This window comes from Nematostella vectensis, chromosome 5, assembly GCF_932526225.1.
Source record: "Nematostella vectensis chromosome 5, jaNemVect1.1, whole genome shotgun sequence".
NCBI lineage: Eukaryota > Metazoa > Cnidaria > Anthozoa > Actiniaria > Edwardsiidae > Nematostella > Nematostella vectensis.
The window spans coordinates 3,077,058-3,103,160 of record NC_064038.1 but is presented as its reverse complement, the minus strand read 5'-3'; the positions used below and the strand labels follow the sequence as shown (position 1 = coordinate 3,103,160).

The following is a 26,103-nucleotide window of genomic DNA, read 5'->3' as shown; positions in this document are numbered from 1 at the left end:
CGGCTTTTGACTAGGTGTTTGTAGGCCCCTATGCCATAAACTAGTATAATATTTCGCTAAAACGATGGCATTATATTATATATACGCTTTATACAATATGTACTTATCCGGAGTATATGTTTGCCCTACTGTAGTCTTACACACATAACGATGGCATTATATACACCTATTTTACAAAAGGCTGTCAGTGCAAATGGCTTATGGCTTATGGGTAGTAATCATTCGTAAAATAAAAGGTGTTAGATAAAGCCCAGCAATGTCAGAGCCAAGCATTGGCAACCTTAAATGGATATTTTTTTTTATTTTTCCATATTCTTTGAGACGCATGGTTACTTTCGGTCGTAGAACTGCAATTTGCCAATCGCCATTTGCCATTTGCACTGACAACCTTTATTGAAATAGGTGTATACACATTATGCAATATGCATTACACTCTTTTTTATAAGAACGTCTAATTTTTAGTTAAGTCTGGGCTTCCTTTAACTGGAGCATTTTAAGGCTGAAAGTGTTCTTAACGATGTTCTTAAATTTTATTGCTTATAAAATATATTACACAATAATTTTTTAGGAAGAGAATTACACAATAATCAAAAACAATAATATATTCATGGGCACATTGACATTGCGTTTTAGAACACAGACTAATACAGTAATATTTTGCTGCTATCTGAGCGGCCTCGACTTGTTCTTAGCATGTTCTGCATGGCACATGCATGGCGGAATTTCAGCCTGGACGTTCTTATAAGAAAAGGTTCTTATAAAAAAAGAGTGTATGCATAAGATGCTCTTTTGATATTATACATTTGTTCTATCTCTGGCATCTATTTAAATTTACCACAGAATATATATATGCACAACTAAAAAAAACTAAGGTTCTTAAGATGCCGAGCAAAATTAAAGACTAATCACGATTTGCAATAAATGTTCTAGTTCTAAGATTCAACTAGCGATAACGTCAAACCAATTTTATTTTATGTGCTCGGCGAACGTTCTAACCTTGATATCTTTTGCGTAGTACATCATGTTTATAAGACATATTGAACCAGAAATGGTTTGCTGTTTTTGGCTTACAGCGAAGTGACCAAAGAAACTCTCCGAGATATATAGCGCGCCTCCGTACTCGGAAAGCCTTCCGGTGAGGTTACAGTTTCACTGCAAAACACTGACGCATGCGCCGTAGGTTTTCCAGTGCTGGTCACATTGGCATTAATGTCATCAATAGCTGACGCATGCGTGTCGCGTGCAATGTCGTCCTGCGCATGATTTATTTGTTTTTCTGCTGACACAGGACGTGCGGAGTACTGCCTTCTCACGGTACTGTCTGGCTTGCACTTACCGCTGAAGCACCGCAGTCTCGCAAGTAAGGCATTTCGGAATTCTCTATTGAAATAACTGTATATAAACACGTTACAAGCGCTGTTTGCGTAACCAAGAATAAGCGCGAAATGCATGATGGATACCATTGTCCACGTGCGTAAGAACGATGACATCACCATGGTGACGAATAGTGGCGTCCAGCACACGAGGAACACGCCGGTTACTATGACGAATAATTTGAAGGTTTTAAATTCACGACGGAAACGCTGGAAATAGAGCTTCTTGGTTAGCGTGCTGTTTGTGTCATGGATGCCTGATAGAATGTCACTTTGCTTTTGGGCGGTTCGGGGCTCTGTCTGACTTTGTTCGAATACCTTGGATGTGTTCGGGATTTGTATGGACTCTTGGAAGTCCAGATTTTGTTCAGGTTCTTGGGGTTTTGTCGTTATTTGTTCGAGATTTGTTACGGTGGTGCTCGGTAAAGTTTCGGCTTCTGTTCGGGATTTGCTACTTGAGTCCTCGTATGAATCGTAACCGTACGGCATTTGTTGCTTGATTTTCTTCAACTGAGCCCGAGCAATACTCATTATCCTCCCATTTGCAAAAACTAGGAAAATCAAGGGTATTATGAATATAACAAGAGCTGACGACAACGAATACTCCACAGCTAAACCGGTGGCAGTGCAGTAGAACACCGTCTTCGACTCTATAACAGCGACCATGATCAAAAAAGACATGAACAGAGAGACCACCCATATGACTGCGATTGTCCAGCGGACTTTCGCATCATCCATGCGCACTGTATACAGAAGTGGTGACGTCACGGCCACGTAGCGATCCCAGCTTACCGCACACAGGTTGAAAACGGAGGCGCAGCAGAACCAGAAATTAAACAGGGTACCCGCGTGACACACTACCGGGCTAAACGACCATTCGCCACCTTTGAATGATAAATAAACAGCATGTTTAACCCAGTGCAAACAACACCAGCATTACTTAAACTTTGCTTGCCCAGTGACCGTTGCGCTGCTCGTATAGCATATTTTGAAGTGCTGTGAAGTATTTCGCCAATTTTTCTTTGTTTTGTGGTCAGAGAAAATAAGCACTGCTAGCAATGCCTAGAAAGTTGTTGTTGAAAATAGTTGATGTTGGCGCTGTTTTCCCTGAGATCTAGAAACCCCAAATTAGACTTTGGCCCAGTTTTCACTGGGATCTAGAAACCCTGAATTAGACTTTGGCGCTGTTTTCACTGTCATCTAGAAACCCCAAATTAGACTTTGGCACTGTTTTCACTGGGTTCTAAGAAACCCCAAATTAGACTTTAGCACTGTTTTCACTGGGTTCTAAGAAACCCCAAATTAGACTTTGGTGCTGTTTTCACTTTGCCTTTCACCCCTCCTTTAACAGTATAAGCGATCAGTTTATGCGTGTATCGAGGGGAGGATTTAGGTATGTGTGAGGAGGGAGGGTTTTGGATTCACACTTACCTTTCATCTCTCCGATAATAGTATAAGCGATAGAAAGCGGGAGCAGAGATACCCCAACCATCAGATCTGCTATGGCGAGACTTGCGACCAGATAAAACGCCGAGAAATGAAGCCTTCTAGTCACGAACACTGTTCGGAATACCAAGGTATTGCCAACAATGATAACCAGCATAAGTATCAAAAGCACAGACGAGGTGGCCGATATTTTGGGGTTCGCGAGCGCCTCTGCTAAAGTCTTCCCCACGCGAGGTTTGCTAGTGGAGTTGATGGTGGAAGTATTCAATCCGTCCATGCCTAGCCCTTTTACCTGGAACTACCTGGAAAATGATTTAGCGATTCTGTAAGAGGCTTTAAATGAGGTTTCAAAAATTATCATTAATGTCCAAAAATTATCATATATATTGATACACTAACAAAAAAAAAACATTTTCGCGAGCCTGGGCCACAACGGATTATGGAAAACTTCGAAGTCAATGTCGCCTGCAAAGTAGCTATCTATACAGGACTTGGGTTATTTTTCCGTACACTTACGACACTTTTTGAACAATCTCATTTCGACACCAAGCTTCAAATAGCCCTTGAGGCACCTTTTGAAATCGCGAAACTCATGGCAATAACATGGAGGTACATAACAGGGTCTGGAAGGGGTTCTGCATGTGATGGCGAAACTCATGGCAATAACATGGAGGTACATAACAGGGTCTGGATGGGGTTCTGCATGTGATGGCGAAACTCATGGCAATAACATGGAGGTACATAACAGGGTCTGGATGGGGGTCTGCTTGTGATCGCGAAACTAATGGCAATAACATGGTGGTACTTAAAGCCGCATTGTCGCCAGTTTACTTTCGGAGGTCCGACGGAAACCTCAACCGTTAAAAGACAAAAGAATCTATTAGAATCCGAGATATTTAACAGGCCATCCGCTCTAAATTATCAATCACATCCTCAAAGAAACTTCCAATAGACACACTGCTTTCAATATTTTGAAATTTTTTTCGCGTTTTCCGTTAAAAATCATCGGATATTGTTAGGTAATCGACCGGAAGTAAACTGGTGACAATGCGGCTTTAACAGGGTCTGGATGGGGGTCTGCATGTCGGTAGTTAGTTAAAATTTCCATAATTTGTCAGTAGTCGGTAAAAATTATAGGTCTTTGTCGGTAGTCGGTAAATCAAAGCGAGTATTCGCATTTGTACTAGATTTCATGTATAAGATTAAACATTTTTTTAGAATTGATTCGTAATTAATAATTTATTGATAAAAAAATTATTAATGGATTAATAATTGACAGAAAAGTTGATGCAACAGGAAATACATAGAGCATATACTGAAATTTTTTAATTTAAGGAGATCAACCGATGGAAGAAAACGTTAAAATACGTGGAAAAATCAAATTTCGGTAAATCGGCAAATATTTCTTTGTCGCTAGACACATGTTTTGTCGGTAGTAGGTTACTTTTCAAGCCGTTTGTCGCTTATCGGTTAACGCCATTCATACCCTGACTTAAGTTAAAAGGGTTTTTGGAGGGGTTCTTTCTGGTTTGGTGCTCTGCATGGGCTATATGGAAGAGGCCTTAAAAGAAAGTGCATATTTTTATATATAAAGAACTGAGTACGGTTATTCTGAAAACGTGTTACATTTAGCGTTCTGAGCACAGAACTAGAACATACTCGCGCGAAAATAAAAAAAATACTCGGGATCAAGATGGTGAGTTTAGGGAGTGTAACCCTCCCCCCCCCCCCTTTGGGCAACCTAGGACAAGATGTAAAACTAATGCCATACAAAATGTTTCTATTGAGTACATGCCCATGCCCACCTTTTTGCTGCGTGTTTTCTTCAAGGTGTCAAGAAAGGGAGAGGTTGGAGGCCCAGGGATGAAACATACAACCGGCACGTTGAGTAAGGTCCTTTCTCCCCACCCCCTTTCCCTTTTGCGAAGGGCTAGATCCCCCTGTAAAACAAACAAATAGTGTGCGGAAAAATGAGTGCGCGTAAATTGGGTCCTGTTCTCCGAGTTTATCAGCGCGTGAGATTTCGACGATAATCCGCATTATGAGGATGGAAAGAGAATTTGACCCTCTTATAATGGTTTCCGGAGAACCTAACTAATGTCAGCAATTCGTCTGTACGCCTTCCTTTAAAGCTTTCTAAATTTTGATTCCCTATGTACAAAAAGAAAAAAAAGGCGATAAATTATTGCTCTTAACTAGTATTTTAAAGCCCAAAAAGATAACACCAGCAAAGTTGTTTGCTTATATATTGTCAACTATACTGCAAACCTTTGTTTCAAAGAAAATCTAAATTTACAAACAAAAAATACACAACGTAGAAAGGAGCAAATAGTATATTTTCTAGCTAGCATTATAAAGCTTTAAAGCTAACAACGGCAGTGGGAGTGTTTACATTAAAATCACGTACATATTAAAGGTGGCCGACAGCTAGCTATCATAGGTCAGATCCAGTCGGCTGGTGGAAAAGCAAAGAGCTGTATTTGCTCTTTTTTACTTGTCTGTCATACGATGATTCTAGTAATTTTATTTCGCGCGCGGGTCCGGCTAAAAGTAATATAAAACTTGCGGTTATTTGACCCGGGCTATAATAACCCCACATCTAGAAACCGGGAATTATCCATGGCTATTTTTAGTCATATGAGACTACGGAATTTTCTACATTTTCTTTGTACACAGAAAATGACGGAGTGTCACTTTAAATGCATCGACATCTTCATGTGGAGAAAACTCGTAAAATTACATGTTAACATCGGAAGCAAATTTACCCTGATCACAAAAAAGGACAATTTCTATAATGTACCAGAGAGTTTGTGTAAATTGTGGCATGCCATGTAAGCGAGGTTTTTTTTAGGATTTGCAGAACGAGTGTTTGTTTTTACTCTTTGTTTCCTTTGATCACCGTCAATACTTCCCCATAAAAACAATCAAACGATACGGACGCAATAAGTTCACGTTACTTAGCGGAAAGGCAACACTTTGCAAATCCAAACTTGAATAAATGCTTTTAGACAAATACGGAAAACACATATCCCATTTTTATAATAATTATGATAATGATTAAAGCATTATTTAAAGATTTGTTACTGGGTAATACTGAAAGCAATATCCGCTTAAACAAAAGCGAAAATAGTGTAATATTTAATTGGGATGAAATAGCTTATAGTTTATAAACTCTTAGTATGCTAAGACGCACTAACTACTGATGCGGGTGTTATAAGCAGGTTGAGTTTATTATGGATAATTTGAGGCGAATTAGATCTGATGAAGATGAAAAAGCGAAAACTGTCTAATCAAATATTACTTTTAGTAACACTTACCAATCAAATATCAAATCTGTAGTCACCTTGTAGTGATGTGTATCACTAAGCTCCAAGCGTGCGTGAAGTCTTGAGACGACCCTTACGCTCATTCTTCTTCCTCTTTATATCCTCACTATGATTTAAGCGCGCACTACGAAGGCGGAAGCGACGACCCCAGGGCATTGCGGGAAATTTCTCACGATCTAAGGTTGTGTTCTTCAAACTCTCAGTTCCCAGGGTCTTCTGGGTAAGTTTGAGCGTTTAGCTGTCCCTTGCTGAGGCCGGTTGATTTCCACATGACCCACAGATTGGTGAAACGAGGCAAAGAGCGATCGTTGTTTTCAAACTCCCATTGCGAAATTTGTTGGTGAAAAGCCACTTAATTATCCTTCGTCAACTTGACGTCATTTGTCCTCTGTGGATCATACCCAGTCTCCTCTCTGCAACCCTAGTTGCAGGGTCTCTGGTAGGCTGTTGGACAATAACTGCATACCCCACATACCCCAAGCCTTGTGTCCCATCATTGTTTGCCTAGTGTTTGTTTTGTAGCTTCGAATCTAGCTTAAGGTTCTTTGCTTTTCAACGGGAAGAAAAGGACGGGATATAAACCCTAAGAGTGACTGAAGTCCACGTTAGAAGCAGACAACGTTTTAGCAGACAACATCCAGCCTAGATATTACGACCACCCTTGGAACCATAACTTTAGTTAGTCCGGCCTTGCACTCAATACTTTGTATCTTGGTCTCGCCGGGAATTGTACTTCTGTCCGTAAAACGAGGTTTTCATAGTAGCAAGTTGTCCGTAGGGCGAGAATTGACTATATATATATATATATATATATATATATATATATATATATATATATATATATATATATATATATATATATATAACGTTCTTAGTTTATTTCTTCACTCTTTTGTTACTAGTTTGCAATTGAATGCCAAGCACAAAAGAATTTGTTTCGATACAGTATCCTTGTCCTAGCCGTTGTCTTACCTCCCATACCCATAACCTAAACAGCAAACTACCCAGATCGGAATAAGCCTTAACGCGACTGACACTCTCGCCACCAGAACCCAATATCGAAATGATACCAACAGTTGCTGTCGTCAAGATATTTGTGAAAAGTAATGGTCTCGATGAGTTTTCTAGAATTTTAATGAGCGTGCAAGGACAGGTCGGATAATTCAGATACCCCTCGACCTCACATGACACGCGGATGATATCCCCTCCCCACGTGATAAGCGTATGATGGAATATTCCTCGTCTGTAAAAACAGGAACCAGTAAGGTCATTTGTATAAAGGATTATTTGTCTTATCGTAGCAATCGCATTATATAGCCAGAAAGACTAGCTGAAGGAAATCTTAGGGGTATGTGTAATTATTGTTGTGGAAACAGGAAATTTTGTAATTCAACACAACATGATAAATTTGAAAGACAAGTAACCATTTCCCCTTGTAGAGGAGGAAGAAGGCGAAGAGTAAATAGAAGGGAGAGCTTTCACTCAGAATCGTCAGAAGAACAAAAATCATCTTAAACTGCCAATGACTTTTAATTTATTTGAAAGGAGTAATGAAATATAAATTGAATCGGCTGGTCTATATACAGTATTTACAGTCTCTGGGCTCGCTATCTCTAAGAAAATCGTTTTGGATACGGCGTAGTGTTAACCTTCCCTGCTAGCAGAGGCCTCTTTTCTCTGTATTTCGCTGGGCTGGAGTTCGCGAGGAAAAGATACCTCTGCCATGGGTCGCAAGTTCGTTTGATCAAACCGCCGTCCACGATTGTGGACGAGATCCAGAGCGCATGCTCCGTTCATTAATTACTGGCCACTATTTGAGCCCACAATGACTAGCGCATGCATGAAACGTACATCCGCTGCCGGATAATAAGCCCGCATTCGAAACGGCGTCCTCCGTAGAAATATCATGCGACGAATTATAAAAGAAGCCATTTAATGCCTTATCTTCATTCAGAATTTTCTCTCTTTTGACAAACGAGTCAATCTTCCGTTTACAGGTTTTGCATATTCTTCTGGGAATAGCTGATCTAAGTTTACCAAAAATTTTTGTAGCATTTTCTTCGAATCCAACTGTGCGATATTTACATTGAAGAAACTCGCCTGCCCAGATGTCTTGAAATTAATCCCACAAACAAGACAAAACTCGTCTTTGCTGCGTTTGTTGTTCAATCTTTTTAGTGACGTTTTAGGTGATTGAAATTGAACAGTTGTTTTCTTTTTTCGAAGAGGAGAACTAACCGGAGTTTGATTCATGATTTCCGACTAAACCCATGCAAAGCATATTGACAGCTTTCGCGCGATGGTACGGGTTTTGGCACGTCGGTCGCTTATTAACGCTCACGCATGCGCAACAGAAACAGTTTCGACCCATGGCAGAGGTATCTTTTCCTCGCGAACTCCAGCCCAGCGAAATACAGAGAAAAGAGGCCTCTGATAGCAGGGAATGTTAACCCGGTCGGTTGATACAACAATAACAGTAGAGGAGGAGGATGTCTGTCACCATGCTGATAATTATACCAGTGCCGCAGCAGGCCTCAAAATGATTAGGGGGGGGGGGGGGACATTAAGAAAATATAGGTGGCACAGCCAAGCCCTTACTAGTCATTTCCTAATACAATATTTTGGGGCACGTGCCCCCAGTCCCCAGCCACGCCCTTACTAGTCATTTCCTAATACAATACAATTTTTTCCCCAGTCCCCAACCCTGCTACGGCCCTGTTCTCTCAAGTTTTTGAATAGTCGTGAGAGTGGTGGCCTACCAGGCGCGTTCCCAGGATTGACTGAGGGGCTGCGAGGTCATAGGTTTCAGAAAAGATTCCGTAATAAGAAATGACCAGCTATTTGGCCGCCGTGGGAGGGAGGGAAACGCACATCCCCCTGTGCACGCAGCGGCTGCCTTGTGCGTATCTCTAACGATAATCACCATGGTAACAACTACATTGATTTCCATCGCTTTAGGGAGATGCTAGATCGCATTGCACGTCTACAGTTGCGACTGAGCACTCCGTAAATAAGCGAGTTCAACGCACTATTACAATACGTCAAGACGATAGTGATGTACAGAACAAAACCCGACACAGGCGAAAATATTCCCATCAGCATCACCACGAAAAAAGGCGTCCAACAAGCCACGAAAACACCAATGACAACCAGGAATATGCGAAATGTCTTGATCTCTTGTTTGATCGTTCGCCGTCTTCCTCTATCAAACAGTCCTCGCACATATTTAGATTCTTTAACTTGTTCCACTTCGTCTCTCGGAAACGATGAGACGCTCGGAGTTTTTCGTCGTATCGAAGAGTCGTTCGTGATCTTCCACGGGATAGAAGAGTTGTTAGGGTTCGAGGAGTCCGAGTCGTTAGGGATCTCATGCGAGATCCAAGTATCGTTCATGACTTCTCGCGGAATCGAAGTGTCGTTCGAGGTCTCGCACGGGATAGAAGAGTCGTCCGGGGTCTCGCGCGGGATCGAAGAGTCGTGCGTGATCTCACGCGGGATCCAAGTGTCGTGTAGGATCTTGTGCGGGATCGAAGAGTCGTTCGGGGTCTCGCGCGTGATCGTAAAGTCGTTCGGGGTCCCGCGCGTGATCGAAGAGTCGTTTGGGGTTTCGCGCGAGATCGAAGAGTCGTTCGGGGTATCCCTTGTGATTAAAGCGTTGTTTGGTGTCTCTCGTGTGATCGATGAGTCATTCCGGGTCTCACGCGGGGTCGATGAGTCATTCCGGGTCTCACGCGGGATCGAAGAGTCATTCCGGGTCTCACGCAGGATCGAAGAGTTTTTCCGGGTTTCGCGCGGGATCGAATAGTTCTTTGTCACCCATGTGATCGAAGATTCGTTCGGGACTTCCTGGAGTATCGACAGTGAGACATCTCTTGGGATCATGACTATTACAGATGTTTTTCGTCGTGGATAAGCCCTACCTCGCAAGCTTCTTTTTGACAGGCGACCTAGTTCGCATGTGTCCCGCGGGATCGACCACTTGCGCGGGTTTTCTTGCGGAATCGATTCGGGATAGCGTGTGGTACATGAAAGCTCAAGAGTTTTGCTAATCCCGATTTGATGGTGATGGCGACGCGTTATGAACCATACTTTAAGGTTGACGAAGACAAGGAAAATACAAGGTAGTATAAACATGGTTATTACAGCAACAAGGAGAATCTCTGGGTCTATTCCCTTCACGGAGCAAATCACTCTCTGCTGAGAGAAGTGAAAACCGATGATGAGACATCCCGCCAGGACAAGCGACCACGCCCAGTTTCCAGCGATCAGTTTGACGACGCGCTCCTCGCACATGCGCGTTTGGTAGTGGAGTGGTGACGTCACGGCGACATATCGATCCCAGCTGACAAGACACAGGTTGAAGACAGACGCCGAGCAGAACCAGAAGTTAGCGAATAGCCAGAAGTTACACGTGTGGAGTCCAAATGTCCATTGACCTGAAAAATACGCAAGAGTCAAGGATTTTAGCTGGTTATTTCATGACAAAGAAACTTTCCATCGATCACACATAGCTGTAGCTCCGCGCTATCAGAGAGGGGGGAGGGGCAAGGGGTGGTTTTTTAAACTATAGAGTGCGCAGTCATCTGGATCATCACATGGAAAAAGCACAGTATTTGAAAATTCCAATATAAGAAATGACCCAATTTTTGGCCCGCCCACGTAAGTACGCGCCTGACAAAACTTGATAAGTCACATTTATTCCACAATAGCAGACGAAGTTTAAAATTATTTACGTAAAGGCAAAGGCTTTTACTTAAAACAACGTGAATAATGCTAACCGTATTCTACTTTTCGCTTTCCCTTTTTTCCCATGAATATGGAAAATGTTCATTCTCTTCCCGTTTCTTGTTATTTTTCTTCTAATTAGCACGTAGAATGCGGAAACTGACCGCGATAACAAATCCTGTTTCTATCGATTATATTTATTCAGCGTTATATGAATGATGGAGAACTTTTTTATCAGCAAGTGCAAATTACTGTTCAGGAGTTCAAAGAATCAACTAACTTTGAAAATTGAAAGTAGAATCATCTCGATCGTTGACTTATCATTAGGGAATAATACAGAAAAGACACGTATATTATACGATAGAAAAGACACTTATGTCATTCGCGAGAATAAAGTGTATCTACCTTTGGTAATTTATTTTAAAAGTGTTTTAGAAAGGAAAAGTATTAATGGACTTGTGATTTGTTTCAGGCAGTCGAATGTTATTACTATCATTCCTTTGAGGTCTTGCCGCCCAAGGAAGCCCCACCAATCAACATTTCAGCAAACGGACACGGGAATATAAACGCGGAGATAAAACAACATTCGATATTCAATATTCCGTTAATTTGCAAAATATGTTACAAATGATAAAGAACTATTCTAAAAACAAAGCTGAACACTTCCCGGACTCTTCCCGAGCGGACCTAAAATCACCCGCTGGAAGAAAACCACACTTTTAAAAAATCGCTAGTATCATAGTGAATAGGAACATTATGTTATTCTCGACACGTTAGGTAAAGAAGAAAACCTGAGTAACACAGAGATCGCAAAGGGAAAACTAATAGGAGTAGCAAAGAATAATTAGATAAAAAACACCTGTGCCAAATTGTTTCAACAAAAAAGCCCATCCTCTTCTCTGAAGTCATTTTTTAGGCAAAAGCAACACTTCCGCTATGATTTAGTAAGGAATAGATACCAATTTGAGTCTCTAGAAGAAGCATTTTACCGTATCATAGGCTAAAAATAAGAAACGCTTTCACGTTTGACTACGCAAGGGGTAAAATACCGTACTTGCCATTTTTTTTCCCGTTTTTATTTTATCCACTTGGGCAAAAATATAATACTCACCAAAGTCCAAGCAACACTGAACTTGGAACGGAATCAAAAAAGATTTCGAAAGCTGCACTATACTTTGAGCTTTTCAATAGATACGTTACTAGACAGGTAACGTTTCAAAAAGCTATTCTTTCGTTATGTATTTGGACAAATTATTATCAGGATTGAGCAAAGATAGTCCTCGAGGATTGACAAGACCTTGGATAGTAGGATATTATCGCAGAGTGACGCATAGGTTTTTTCATATTCTCAATATTTAACCCCTCTTGCATAATAACCGTCATCACTTGTCAATTACAACAGGCAGACAAATTCGTATTTATTGTGTCAATTACGGGTTATTGCCGCATACAATTTTTTTCTAAAAATAACAAAGTATATTAGTTAACAATAAAACTTTCCAGGGAGAACATAATCTAGCCGTAATCATTTTTCGAAATAAATGAGAAAGGAAAAGAAAAGAAAACCAGATTTACTCGAATGAAACATAATTGTTGAAAAACCCACGAGATGGCAGAGAAAAACAACGCTGAGATCTTAAAGGTGTTGCCATAGAATTCTCAGAAGTCCGTAATGCTACCCTCTAACTCTAGATCGATTTCAAAACTGCTAGAAGCAGAAGATTATGAAAGTGTTCACCTTACCTTTCATTTCGTAAATAAGATGATACGCTATCGATATAGGCAGAACCAGCAGGCCAACCAGAAAGTCAGCCACTGACAAACTCGCCACGAAGTAGAAGGCAGCAAAGTGCATCCTTCGTGTCACATACACCGTCCAAACCACCAAGAAATTACCAACCAGTATCCAAAGCATCAAAAACGTGAGAAAGACGAACATTAGCGCTACTTGTGGCTTCCCGATAACCTCCGCAAATGTCAAAGGTATCTTTGTCGATGAGTTGAAGGAACAGTTGGCGCACTCCATCGCTTTTCGTTTCCGTAAGACAAGCACAGTCTTGACTGTGGACTTCCGTGCTGTAACTTATTTCTCGGTTTCTTTAATAGACGAGTCGGTTATTTAAAGCTGTAGATGAAACTATGGTGATGTCAGCGTTGTTGATTTTATCTTTTTGCACGTAGCTACTCAGGATTGGGACTAAAAATTGATAACTCTAAGGCCACCTGCTTTAAGGAGAGTATATCCTTTATCTCCAATTTCGCCAAGTTAATTATCAAGCTACTATTGTCAGCCCAATGATCTAGCATACCTTATTTGTTGGCGCTCATGTTGCCATGTTTGCTGGGTAGTGCGGTTAATAGACTTGCTCCAAGTCGCCGTCACAGTCACTCTGTCGAGAGAGGTCCGTAATGGAGGAGTCTGAAGCGAACCTAAGCGAGCGGGGTCGCCGGAATATGAACAGTGGTAGAGAGGGTGGTACTTTAAGAAAGTCTAAATTATCTAGCCTACTTTTGTTATGCTGTTGCTATAACACCTCGGATGTTAGTCTTAGATGTCAGTGTGACACTTGGCTACTCAAGAGTATGGATAAGGCTTTTGGTGCACACTTCCTGTAAGAACTTGCTCTCTCGTGTTACGGACTGAAGCCCTTGACAACAGTTACTAGAACTCACTCAAAATCCTTTTAATTATAGTTTGTTGAGAAATAATACGGGAAACCAAATGAGAAAGCATTTTCGATGGGGCAGCTGGACAATTTTTTTTTACTTTTCATGGGATGACGAGGTTCTTCACGCCAATAATAACCTAAATGCGAGCAGTGTTATTTTTATCACAATTTCGTACGGATTTGAATTGTTGATCATCTTTGTTGTTGACTGAATGTTAAGTGAATGCGAAAATAGACAAAAAGAAAAGTGTCCATTTGGGACTCTTATCCACACGTTCTTTTCATAATATTCACAACAAGAAATTGTCTAATCAATCATCCATGCAAAAAGCCTTTTCCTGGCTCACATCGACTAGCAAGACTTTATGAATGTGAATTCCGAGAAAGTAACGCGAAACATCTTGAACAGGAAAGCGGAAATAAATTGTAAATAATCGAAATTAGGATAATGAAAAAAAAATTAATAAACAAATATATTGATATAAGAAAATTGAAAAAAAAACCCGAATTATTAAAGACAGAATTAAATAGAAACACACAAACGCATTTTTTTCCACGCACCAAGTGCTAGATTGATTACTTTGCGCTACCTTCGACAATACAACAAGAGAAAAGTGTTAAAAAGCATTTTATTATCATTTTGTTGAACACACACTAAGATAACAACTCACAGGGCATAAAGCAAGACATTTACAATAGAGGCAAAATGAAGAACTAGTCATATCCTTCATAAAATCGTCCCAGGAAGTCTGATCTCCTCTGGTTCTCAGTCTCCTTGAAGTATCTCATCACATGCGTCCTCTGCTTCCAAATATTATGAGTCTCTTCCAGTTCCATCTTGCCCTGGAATGAGAAAACAAAAATCAATGAAAGTCAGTGTACTGTATGTACATGCCTAGATATGGTTGCACTGGGAGAATTTATGAGTCGCATCCCGCAGTATTTAATGGGTTAGAAAGCGCAAACAAAAGAGATTAAAGACTATTCCAGGTTTTGGAAAACCTTGACATTCTTAATTATTTACACCTAAACATCATTCTGGTTTTAGGGGACCAAGTGTCACATGAAGTCCCAGAGTGCAACCTTATTTGAAAAAGCTATTCGGTATGGCGTTATTTATTAACTCTAAGATAAAAGCTGCAAATTTCAATGACACCATTACAAAAAGTCGCATCGAAATTTTAAAAGTTGCGAATTAGACTAACAGACTTTGTTTGACTCAGAAGCTCAGAAAATTTGAGTGAAACCAATCTTTCCTAGACGTAAAAATGCAAAGAATATTTTTGTAGGACGATTCAGAAGGGCGACAGTGATTGTTTGATACGCCTTCGGTTCTATTTCGCTGTTCGACAAGAATAAAGCCGCACAGGCGCAAAACTTTTACATTTATTTTCTTTCGTACATCAAGAACTTCTCTCCTATCGCTACTAAAGATTTTGTAGCGATTTTAGTAGCACGGAGCGCAGCTAAATATATTAGTTTGACACGGCTTCGGTAAATTTTTTTTGTTGTTTGAGCAAGAAAGCACCAGTTCAACACACAACCTTCGCATTTATTCCTTCTTGATAATACAAAAAAAAACTTTCTACTTTCGCTTGGTAAAACTACTTGTATTAAGCCAAATTAGGCATGAAATTTGTAGAGATCAGTGTTTATTGCCGATATAAAGTAAAGGAGCTAAAGTTGAATTAGGCTTTTGAATAGCGGAATTCTATCACATTGAATGCCTAACGCCCATCAAACGCCGAAGTTTTCTTTCCGCATACAAACGCATGGCATTGAGTTGTAGCCACAAATACCCTCAAGGGATTTCATAGAAGTTAATGTGGCAAACAGGTGCGTGTAGATTGGCGCGTGTAGTCCACTCAAGGAGTTTGAGTGTATGAATCTAATTACACTCAAACTACACGCAAACAAACGCGCAAAATTCGCGCACAAAATGTTATGTTCCCTGCAGGCCGTACTGTACATTGTGTTTGCTATTACTTGCTACATAAATACTTGAAGGAATTTTCTGCCTTATTTGATGATTTTATAAGCAAATCAACGAAAGGGTTGACTTATATATACTGCTGGGATTGCAGTATAAATTTTAATATTAATTTTTAAATAAAAAGTTTTTATAGGAATGTCCATCCTGAGATTTTATGAAATTTTAAAAACATTCTACTGTGAGAACATACCAAATTGTGTTTACCACAACCTCTTATATTATTATTTCTATTTATGATTTCTGCAATTCTCTTCTATTAATTCATTGGGTGTTATATTCATACACTAAAAATTAATGCGGCAGACAAAATCTAGACCGGAAAAGACAAAAGAATCTATTAGAATCCACACAATCGAACAGGCCATCCCCTCTGAATTATCAGCCATATCCTCAAAAAAACTTTCAAAATCACACTGATTTTTCAATTTTGAAATATTTTTCCTTTTTTCCGTTATGAATCATCTGAAACTGTTAGATAATTGGGTGTTATATTCATACACTAAAAATTAATGCGGCAGACAAAATCTAGACCGGAAAAGACAAAAGAATCTATTAGAATCCACACAATCTAACAGGCCATCCCCTCTGAATTATCAGCCATATCCTCAAAGAAACTTTCAAAATCACACTGATTTTTCAATTTTGAAATATTTTTTCTTTTTTCCGTTATGAATCATCTGAAACTGTAAGATAATTGACTGAAAGTAAACTGGTGATAATTGCTGCTTTAAGAGCATCCTTAAGAATATTTCAGACTTAAAATGCTCCCAACATAATTATGGCCCAGCCTCAATTGAAAATTAGAATATCTTATAAAAAAGAGGAGGAAGCATAATTAGCCCTTGACTTACCTTAATAACCAGCCCTTGACTTACCTTAATAACCAGCATGTCAATAATTCTCAAGTCTTTGACATTGGCATTCTTCATGAATTCCTCCCGGACCTTGTTACGGCCAGACTTGACACTGATATCTAGTGCAAAGGCCTGTACAGTGTGAGGAATCTGGAAGGAACAAAAAAATACATCAATCTGTATCCAAAGAACCTAATAAACCTAGAATAATTCGTTTTTTGAAGTTCCATAATTAGCAGTTAACTTAATACTTTAAATACTGTTTTGTCATTGGAACTACAGCTTGACTGTAGTCTTTATAGTCATTAACATGTAGGTACTGTACTGTATCAAATACAGTACCTTTCCAAAAAAAATGTGGAATTAAATGCAGTATTTATTTTATGTAGTAAATTAAATTAATAAAATTATATCAATACCAATAATGCTGTTTAAACGATTTTTATCTTTTTACTTTATTTCATCTTTTTTTTATTCTGCCATATTATTATTTTTATTCTGCCTTATTATTATTTTTATTATTATTATTTTTATTATTATTATTATTTCTATTATTATTTTTTTTAGTTAATTAATTAATTAATGTATTTTTTATTTATTTACTTATACAATTAATTTATATCCATAGTGATGGTAACCCCTTTGTGGATTAACAATGTAGATAGATAGATAGATAGATAGATAGATAGATAGATAGATAGATAGATAGATAGATAGATAGATAGATAGATAGATAGATAGATAGATTATTACTGGGTTTTGTTACAGTACTTTTCCAAAAAAAAATTGTGGAATTAAATGCAGTATTTATTTTATGTTGCTTTTATTATTACTAGGTTTTGTTACAGTACTTTTCCAAAAAAAATTGTGGAATTAAATGCAGTATTTATTTTATGTAGCTTTTATTATTACTAGGTTTTGTTACAGTACTTTTCCCAAAAAATTGTGGAATTAAATGCAGTATTTATTTTATGTAGCTTTTATTATTACTAGGTTTTGTTACAGTAGCTTTCCAAAAAAATGTGGAATTAAATGCAGTATTTATTTTATGTAGCTTATATTATTACTAGGTTTTGTTACAGTAGCTTTCCAAAAAAATGTGGAATTAAATGCAGTATTTATTTTATGTAGCTTATATTATTACTAGGTTTTGTTACAGTAGCTTTCCAAAAAAAATGTGGAATTGAATGCAGTATTTATTTTATGTAGCTTATATTATTACTAGGTTTTGTTACAGTAGCTTTCCAAAAGGATTTTTTTATGTGTTCTTTTTACACATATTTCAAATAAAATTGCACTCGAAAATCAATGTATTGCGACTTGCAGTGCTTTATGGGGAGCATATAAAAGGCTGAGTCCTGGTATCTGATAGCCATATAAATGGTCACAGGAACATGTGCAAGAATAAAGCCCCATCTACACTAACAATTTTTAGTTGACAATTTTTATGTGGCAATTTTTTATTTGCTAGTGTAGATGGAGCAAAGTCGTCAATTTTTATGAGGCAATTATAGTTGCTCAAAAGCTAGCAGGTTTGCTTTTCCTCGGCAATTTAAAATTGTCACTCATGAAAAATTGCTAGTGTAGATGCCAACAAATATAGTTGTCAACTAAAAATTGTCAACAAAAACTGTTAGTGTAGATGGGATTAATATAGCTTTTGTCTCGATTTGTTTTTATTTATGCTAATTTGTTTACTTGATACGCATAAAGTTTTGATGGTTACAATACATGGATTCTCCAATAGCAACACAGCTGTCAGCTCTCCTGCATTAGGCGGGAGTCTAAGATTTTGAATCTCAAGCCTAATTTTCTTGAAAATATCCATACATTTACTGTATTCTCCCGCATTAGCTATCTTGGTACTTCTGATAAGAGGTGCTAAGAGGGTTGAAAGTTATGGTGCAAAAACAACACTGTGAAATTCAAGCTTTAGCAACAGAAAATAAAGCATGACATAAGATAGAAAAATATCTACAAACAATGTAGTCAGATGATTAAATTTTATGGAGCAAATACAACATTAGCTAACACGGCTAATCACTATCACTCAACTAACACAACATTTTGGTATTGTTTGGCAAGACATGGGCTTGAAAAACTTTAAACAAGAAATAAAAACATACCTCTCTCCACCAGGCACGATACAGGTTAAACACTCTTCGCCTGGCTTCAGCTGGAGTCGTGGACAAAAGTGGTTTTGCCACCGCTCTTCCAACAGTCTGAGCGACTTGTTTGGCGGCCATCTTGGATTATCCACTTGAAAAGGATTGTGGGTAGAACAAATACCCAGAGAACAGTACACAGGGATCCTGGACTGTCGTACATTCCTAAGTAAGACTCGGGGTCTAAATAATTGATCAAGACCCAATCGTGTTAGAGGCGTGGATAGAAAAAAAAAACTTTCCATAAAGGGAAATATTCGAGTTTAGCTCTCGTACTCAGGCGTCTAGCAAAAAATAAATAAATAAATAAATAAAATTATCAGGGAAAGTTCATTTATTATCCCGAGGGTGGGGGGGAGGGGGGGGGGAATTTTGATAAGGGATAAAATTAGTTTACCACCCCTTCAGGAGGAACAAAAATTTTCCATGCCCCCCCTTACTCTTCCCCCATATTTTCGGTGCCCCCCCCTCCCGAAAAACGAAGAAAGAAGGAGCAAAGAAAGGAACGCCATGACAATGTTAAAGGAACGCAAGCAAGAGATTAGCTACAAGCTGGTCATAAATGTGGAGGGGAAAGAATTCGCTGAAAATGTTTAAATAAAAGTGAAGGCACTCAATTTCTCAAAGATGCGACTAACTCCAGGTTGCAACCTTATAATGGTTAAAGAATAAGATGACGTAAAAGAAGCAAAAAGGCTTTTCGATCTTCTCCTTGCAAGAGAAGCGCAGCATGAGAAAATTGAAAAGAAAGAGAGCGAGGAAGATAGCGAATCAGATATGAGCGAGGATTTTGATGATGGAGAATAAGCGCTTATAGCATTAAAATGTTTTGCTTATATTTTAGATATGGAACATAAGCACTTTATAATATTTTATAGCGGAAACCATAAAAAGATGTATTTAGGGTGTATACAGGTTTGCATTGCATAGATAAAATGTGGCTTAATACGTATCCTGGACTCCTGGATTACGCATGACAAATAACTGCCCCCAAACCGAGGCAAGAAGTCTGATTAGAAACTTCACCAAACTATATTGTGGAGACAACACCCAAAAGAATCAGTGACCCCCCCCCCCCCTTTTAAAATCCAAACACTTCAAAAAAAATTTCGAGGCCCCTTCACAGTATCCTCACGCCCCTCTTGGGATAATAAATGAACTTTCACTAATAAAAAATAGCAGTTTCTAATAGAAAGTGATGCTCGGAGGACAGGACGAACATGTTTTAGTACAGGGGTTCTCGAAAAAGACCGCCGATCAGCATGAAATGAAAATACGAATCAGCCGACTGGGAAGCCTGTGGTGTGGACACACAAAAATTGCATCTACTATATGAAACTCGCGCATGCTCTAAAAAGACCGCTGATCAGCATGAAATAAAAATACAAATCAGCAGACTGGAAAGCCTGTGGTGTGGACACGAAAAATCAGCTTCGTTCGCTGATGCGATACCAAGATTAGACAAAAATAAATAAATAAATCTCTCTAAAAGCTCCTAGGGAAGGATCAAAGAAAAAGGACCAAGGGAACGGTCATTTTTCGCGCTCTCACCAATCACGCTCCAGTGTCTGTGTCACACTCTTCTTCTCACCAGTCACGCTACAGTGTCTTGGTCACGCTATTCTCACCAATCACGCTCCAGGGTCTGGGCCACGCTCTTCTTCTCACCAATCACACTCCAGTGTCTGGGTCACGCTTTTCTTCTCACCAATCACGCTCCAGTGTCTGGGTCACGCTCTTCTTCTCACCAATCACGCTTCATTGTCTGGGTCACACTCTTCTTCTTACCAATCACGCTTCATTGTTTGGGTCACACTCTTCTTCTTACCAATCACGCTCCAGGGTCTGGGCCACGCTCTTCTTCTCACCAATCACACTCCAGTGTCTGGGTCACGCCTTTCTTCTCAACCTATCACGCTCCATTGTCTGGGTCACGCTCTTCTTCTCACCAATCACGCTTCATTGTCTGGGTCACACTCTTCTTCTTACCAATCACGCTCCAGTGTCTGGCTAACACTCTCCTCACCAATCACGCTCCAGTGAAGGGGGGAAGTATCAGATGGAAAAAGCACATTATTTGAAGATTACCTAAAAGGACCCCTTTTGGCCGCCAAGGGGGGGGGGGGGGGGGGAGGGGGAGTGCGCTCACCCTGTGTACGCGCCTGAATAGGCAGTGAGGGATCGATTTTATTTTAGTACTGTTATGCTAAATCGCTAAATGTACACATCACTCTTTTATTTCTAGATCCGTTTATAAGAAAAAATATCGGAAAAGTTATTTATACATGTTTGCTGCTTGTTATGTCTTGTTACACTTCATCCCTAATCAAGTCTATCATTTCAATCACAAGTTAGCCAGACGAGCTATAAATATCAGCACTTGGATACACTGAATTATCTTACGCTTAATTAGTCACTTCCTCCTGCGTATTTTACCCACCTTTGTCGCGAAACCACCTCCAGTTTTTTATTAATTAATTTATTTTATTGCTATTTTTATCTTTTTAAACACTCGCCAACAATTGCCAACAACTTAATCACCTTTTTTCATTCTTGAATAGTTTTCCTTTGCCAGCACCGAGTTGTGATAAAGGTGAGGAGAGGTAACGAAAAACGAGAAAGGTAAAGTATGTTTTAAGGTAACGTATGTTAAGGCAAGCTAAGGTGATGTGAGTTGAGGTAAGGTGATGTGAGTTGAGCTAAGGTGAGTTGAGGTAAGGTAAGCTGAGTTAAGGTGAGGTGAGGTAAGCTGAGTTAAGGTGAGGTGAGGTAAGGTGTGGTAAGGTGAGGTGAGGTGATGTATGGTAAGGTGAGGTGAGGTGGGGTGGGGTGGGGTGAGGTGGGGTGAGATGAGGTGAGGTGAGGCGAGGCGAGGTGCCCCTTTTAACAAAAGCCCCCTTCCCCTGCTCCCCTACCTCCCGTTTAAGAAACAAACGACATAGGTATTCCCGTAATATAAATCAAATTTCATTGCCTTCTTGCTTAATCTAAGTGAGTAGCGTATTGCCAAATGCCAAGAAACGCTTGCTTTAGAACCCGATTGCACTTGGGTTTGTTATAATTTGTAATAAACGCCCTTCTCTAATAAACGCCTCATATCTATTGAACGCCCCTCCTCGGAACATCGACCAGGTCAAACCCTGTGACCAACGGGAAAGTACAGCCCCGCAGAGCTTGGCAGGAGTGGGTGCGAGTGGAGGACTGGGCAGGTTGTCACGTGACATGGATAGGCAATCGATAAGGTGTCCACGTTTGCAGGTGAAAGGTCAACAGATCGCGTACGACGTTTGTCTTGCGCACGTTTGTTTGAGAACCAGACCTGAAAAGTAATCATTCAACAGGGGAATTATATATTTTTAAACTATTTTATATAATGGTATGTATATTTACTACTCTTAAAGCCGCATTGTCATCAGTTTACTTCCGGTCGATTACGTAACAATATCCGATGATTTTTAACGGAAAACGCGAAAAATATCTCAAAATATTGAAAGCAGTGTGTTTATTGGAAGTTTCTTGGAAAATGTGATTGATAATTTAGAGCGGTTGGCGTGTTTAATATCTCGGATTTTAATAGATTCTTTTGTCTTTTAACGGTTGAGGTTTCCGTCGGACCTCCGGAAGTAAACTGGTGACAATGCGGCTTTAAACAAGCAAATGATCGAAAGAGCAATTTAAAAAAAGGTTTTTCGCAAATATATGTACACCTAAAAAGCCAAGTCGAGTATAATGCTAGTTTTAGACCTATATCCATCATAGTAAAAGCACAGGCATCTGACATAATGGTCATATCCGGAAAGACGAATACATTAATAAATAAATAAACAAACAAACTGAATGATTGAATGAATAATTGAAAGAAAAATAAAAGCACATGTAATAAAATAAAGATTACATGTCATCGTTTCACACCTGTACGCGGGACTCGCAGACGCAAAGATACCGAGCAAGCTCTTTTCTCTCCTCTAGGGTGGGGTAGGGGTTGCGCGTGAATTCCGACTGAAGGACATGCAGCTGCTGACTGGTGAAGCGAGTGCGCGTGCGCCGGGTGAGTAACAGAGGAGGGGGCTGGTACGAGGAGTGCGCGAACAATTCATCGTGGGCGTGGTCAGAGTCGGCACTGTCGATTGACGCTGTCAAATAGTAAAAATATAAAAAACAAACGGAATTATCATTAGAAAGGGTAAAGCACGTTGATTGAGGCAAGGTGATGAGGTAAAGTGAGCTTAGGTTAGGTGAAATAGGGTAATTATCATATAAAAGACAGACTCTCATGACATGTGTGTTGAGACATACATCAGATGCCGTATCAGACCTTGAATGGCCGACTCATTTTTAGGTTACACTGAAACTTACTTGGATACACACTAACCAGAAACCGTGCCGTTTTATAGGTAGACTTTCCCCCCCAAATATACACATAAAACATTTAAATATTTTAATGCTTATTACATCGTTTTGTATGCGGCGTCTTGAGCTATTTTAACCTTTTAAGCTCAAGCAATATTTGCCATCCACATATGTAAAACATATTTGTTTTCTTTTATGTATTTAAGGTTGTTCAAAAGCATTAAACCTACCTACGCTTTCTTCACCGCTTGACTCAGTCAAGTAGAAAAACGGCTTGTTGACAGTAGGCGAAGGCATGAGAATCTCCTGGATGGAGTGCCTGTATTGTGGCATGGGGGGACGGTAGGCGAAGAGTTCCCTTGTTTCATATAAAACCTCTTCACACTCTTCTTTTACTTCCTCTGTCATTCTTCCTACATCCTTTTCTCCCTCTGACACCTTCCGCTTCACTATCCTACTAATAGAGCTCAGCGAGGGGACTTCGCTACGGTCGCAGATGCCCTCCTGCAGTAACTGATCCCGGATTTCCCAAGAGAAGATCCCCGGCTGCTCGGCCCTGTACTGGTCGATCTTCTTCTCTATCTGTGACGTCACCACTCGTGGGCGGCCTTTGTACACAGTGCCGGGTTCAAGGGAGCCCGTTTTCTGGAATTTTGCGAGCAGTTTGCTTATGCAGCCATGCGTGATCTTTAGACGTCTGCTGATTTCACAAGGGCGGACCCCACTTCGCGCAAGCTCGATTATTTGGATTCGGATCTCACGGGGCAGCGGTTTTCCATTCACGTATCCACCTCCCAACTGGTTAACTTTCTTTGGGCCTGAAAACAATGAATGTGCACTTGAAAACAATGAATGTTCACAGTTTTTATGATGAGCAGATATGACCCTTTTGTTTCGAAAACTAGTAAGGCTGAAATGTTAATTCAAATAATGTTTGAATGTTTCTATATTTTGTTCCCACACGTTTTTTACTGTCTAAATTTCTGTAAAGGACAAGACATGAAATCACGGGCATCTTTGGTTTTCGATTTAGCCTTAAACATTCAAGTTCGAGACTCAAGAAATTTGTGATATTACAGCGAGCATTTTGTACCTATATTTACACGAAGCATTTATTTAAACAATTTAGGCGTTGACGTCGATTTAAAGGGCAACACCCTTTTTTACGATCTTTCCGATTGCCAGTTTTTGTGGCTTTACTTTGTGGTTTTGCATTCTCACCATTTGATAGTAAATAATTCTCATTCAACACTCGAAAATAAATCAGATATCAATTGTAACTATGGCTCCGACCATAGTTAACAATGCCCCGACACAAAAAACAGTCGCGATAGATGCGACGAAAAATGCACAAACAATCGCAAGTGTTAACCGGCCTTCAAACAGCACATTTACCTTACCTGCAGGGTATAGCATGCAGCACGGGCCTCTCTGACACTGCTGGAAACAAGTGCATGACATATTTGCAGCCGTGAACTGAACACGCGGGAATCTCTCCTGTGCTTCACCTCGCAGTTGGAGCCTTTTATCATCACAGGTCCATTGGCAATAACATAAAGGCGCGTCGAATGACGAACGTGTACTTCATTCAAAGTTGTTTTGAGAGGAGAGATCCTTTGGGGGATGAGTTTCAAGTTTAAACTCCCTCATTACCTGTTGTTTAAGCTGAGTGTTGATGAGGTTAAGATGACGGACTACAAAAGGTGTTACAAGTATCATGCCTGAAGATGTACTAAATTGCAATTGGAGTTGAGTACGTTTCCGTGAATAACTCTTAGTAGGTGCCGTTAACGGGAAGATTGAGGACGTGATGAGGGTTATATCTCTTTGTTTATTTAAGTAAGTCATTGAATTTAATTAATTAGCCAATTGCTTACTGTCGCTTTTACAAATAACTCATATCACATTGCGGACTTGGAAGCAAGCGTGAAGATGTGACGCTTTTGTTGTTTTTATTCAACATTAAGACAAACTTCTTGTTAAAGTTTTAAAAATTAAATACCCAATGTTATTGAAAGCAAAGGTTTCCCCAAATCAGCTGAATTGGGAATGGTTTTTTTTCTTCACATTTTGTATGATGCTGGAATGACAAAATGGCGGCTGGCAGAGAACGTTGAAAATGATGCTGTAGTAACTCTTCTCTGTTACAGGATATAAGAAATGCAGTATTTCGCGTGTTTTGGGCTTTACCCTTTACACATCTGTTTCCTGCGTCTAAATATATCACATGGACTCATTCGCGATAAAGCCTCTTGAACCTAAGATGTAATGAACACTCGCAGCAAACCTAATCATATCTCACCAAATTAGTTAATCAATCAAGTCGATGTGTCATTACATATTGAGACATACGAGTGATCAAACAATGCATCTCTTCCAAAAGTTTACGCTTGAATTCGTTTAGGCACATGAACTGTGCGGCAAATATTGCTAGAACAATATCTACTAGTATATATTTTATTTTTTTATTGAATTAATAATTTAAGTAAAAAGAGAAAAATTTGTAATTGTTCTTTGGTAGTGATGTACTTGCTATAAAAGTTATTTCCAGTGTGTTTTGAGCATTGAAATCGGGGTATAAAAAGTAAAGGAAACCTTTTGTGATATTTTGCTTGGATGGAAAGCCAAGAACAGGTCTTTTTTTCCAAATTATTATCACTTGAATTCCATGTAATTTTTTTGTCCTTTATGAACTCTGACTGGATTCTTATTGTACTCAGCTTATTTCAATAATAGATTTGGTGTTTATTTATCTGTTTTAAACAAAACTTTTGTTATAATATTTTTTTGAGGAGTTAACACACCTTTTTTATTTATGATTCGTGGATTAGCGAAGCCAATTCATGTTCGGGGATCTTAAAAAAGAAGGGCCTATTTTTAAAATGGCGGCCGTCAAATTCGTAGTTAACATGAATTCATGCAAGTTTACCTGGAAACTAATCCACAGCTTTCGAAACGAGATTGATTTATATGCGGGAACCACATATTAGAAATTAGGGCTGCAGCACCTTATGACTTTTTTCGCCAGGTGTTTTCTAGAAATAATAAAATGGAAGAGCTTCTTCGCGCCTCGTATAGGGCGCAGTGGGAGCCCTGTGGTGTCGCCATTTCAATCGATACCTTTTCTAAAAAAATCATCGTGACAGTACCCTGGGTACCAGAGGCTCCAAGCTTCGCGGCGACAACGATATCAAAATAATAC

General features: G+C 39.5%; 4 protein-coding genes across 5 annotated transcripts; all 4 read right to left on the bottom strand.

Moving 5' to 3' along the window:
- Positions 1–51: 51 nt before the first annotated feature.
- Positions 52–6,853, bottom strand: LOC5503615 (5-hydroxytryptamine receptor 1D). 2 transcript variants are annotated; one of them, XM_032371891.2, is made up of 4 exons: positions 6,137–6,853; positions 4,625–4,759; positions 2,805–3,121; positions 52–2,257 (listed from the first exon to the last, which is right to left on the bottom strand). In XM_032371891.2, exons 3-4 carry the CDS (start codon positions 3,094–3,096, stop codon positions 1,068–1,070), a joined length of 1,482 nt encoding a protein of 493 aa, XP_032227782.1. In that variant the 5' UTR covers positions 3,097–3,121; positions 4,625–4,759; positions 6,137–6,853; the 3' UTR covers positions 52–1,067. The 2 variants fall into 2 exon arrangements, with proteins under 2 accessions (XP_032227782.1, XP_032227781.1); XM_032371890.2 differs by lacking the exon at positions 4,625–4,759.
- Positions 6,854–8,469: 1,616 nt separating this feature from the next.
- Positions 8,470–13,450, bottom strand: LOC5503614 (alpha-2A adrenergic receptor). Its single transcript, XM_032371889.2, has 3 exons — positions 13,180–13,450; positions 12,614–12,995; positions 8,470–10,581 (listed from the first exon to the last, which is right to left on the bottom strand). Exons 2-3 carry the CDS (start codon positions 12,894–12,896, stop codon positions 9,080–9,082), a joined length of 1,785 nt encoding a protein of 594 aa, XP_032227780.2. The 5' UTR covers positions 12,897–12,995; positions 13,180–13,450; the 3' UTR covers positions 8,470–9,079.
- Positions 13,451–14,151: 701 nt separating this feature from the next.
- LOC5503608 (NADH dehydrogenase [ubiquinone] 1 alpha subcomplex subunit 6) lies at positions 14,152–18,668 on the bottom strand. The gene is made up of 3 exons (XM_001624561.3): positions 18,513–18,668; positions 16,408–16,536; positions 14,152–14,382 (listed from the first exon to the last, which is right to left on the bottom strand). Exons 1-3 carry the CDS (start codon positions 18,630–18,632, stop codon positions 14,254–14,256), a joined length of 378 nt encoding a protein of 125 aa, XP_001624611.1. The 5' UTR covers positions 18,633–18,668; the 3' UTR covers positions 14,152–14,253.
- Positions 18,669–20,772: 2,104 nt separating this feature from the next.
- LOC5503607 (paired box protein Pax-3-B) lies at positions 20,773–25,963 on the bottom strand. Its single transcript, XM_001624560.3, has 4 exons — positions 24,302–25,963; positions 23,132–23,719; positions 22,464–22,684; positions 20,773–21,870 (listed from the first exon to the last, which is right to left on the bottom strand). The coding sequence occupies exons 1-4, from the start codon at positions 24,360–24,362 to the stop codon at positions 21,685–21,687; spliced, it is 1,056 nt and encodes a 351-aa protein (XP_001624610.2). The 5' UTR covers positions 24,363–25,963; the 3' UTR covers positions 20,773–21,684.
- Between the last annotated feature and the right edge of the window lie 140 nt (positions 25,964–26,103).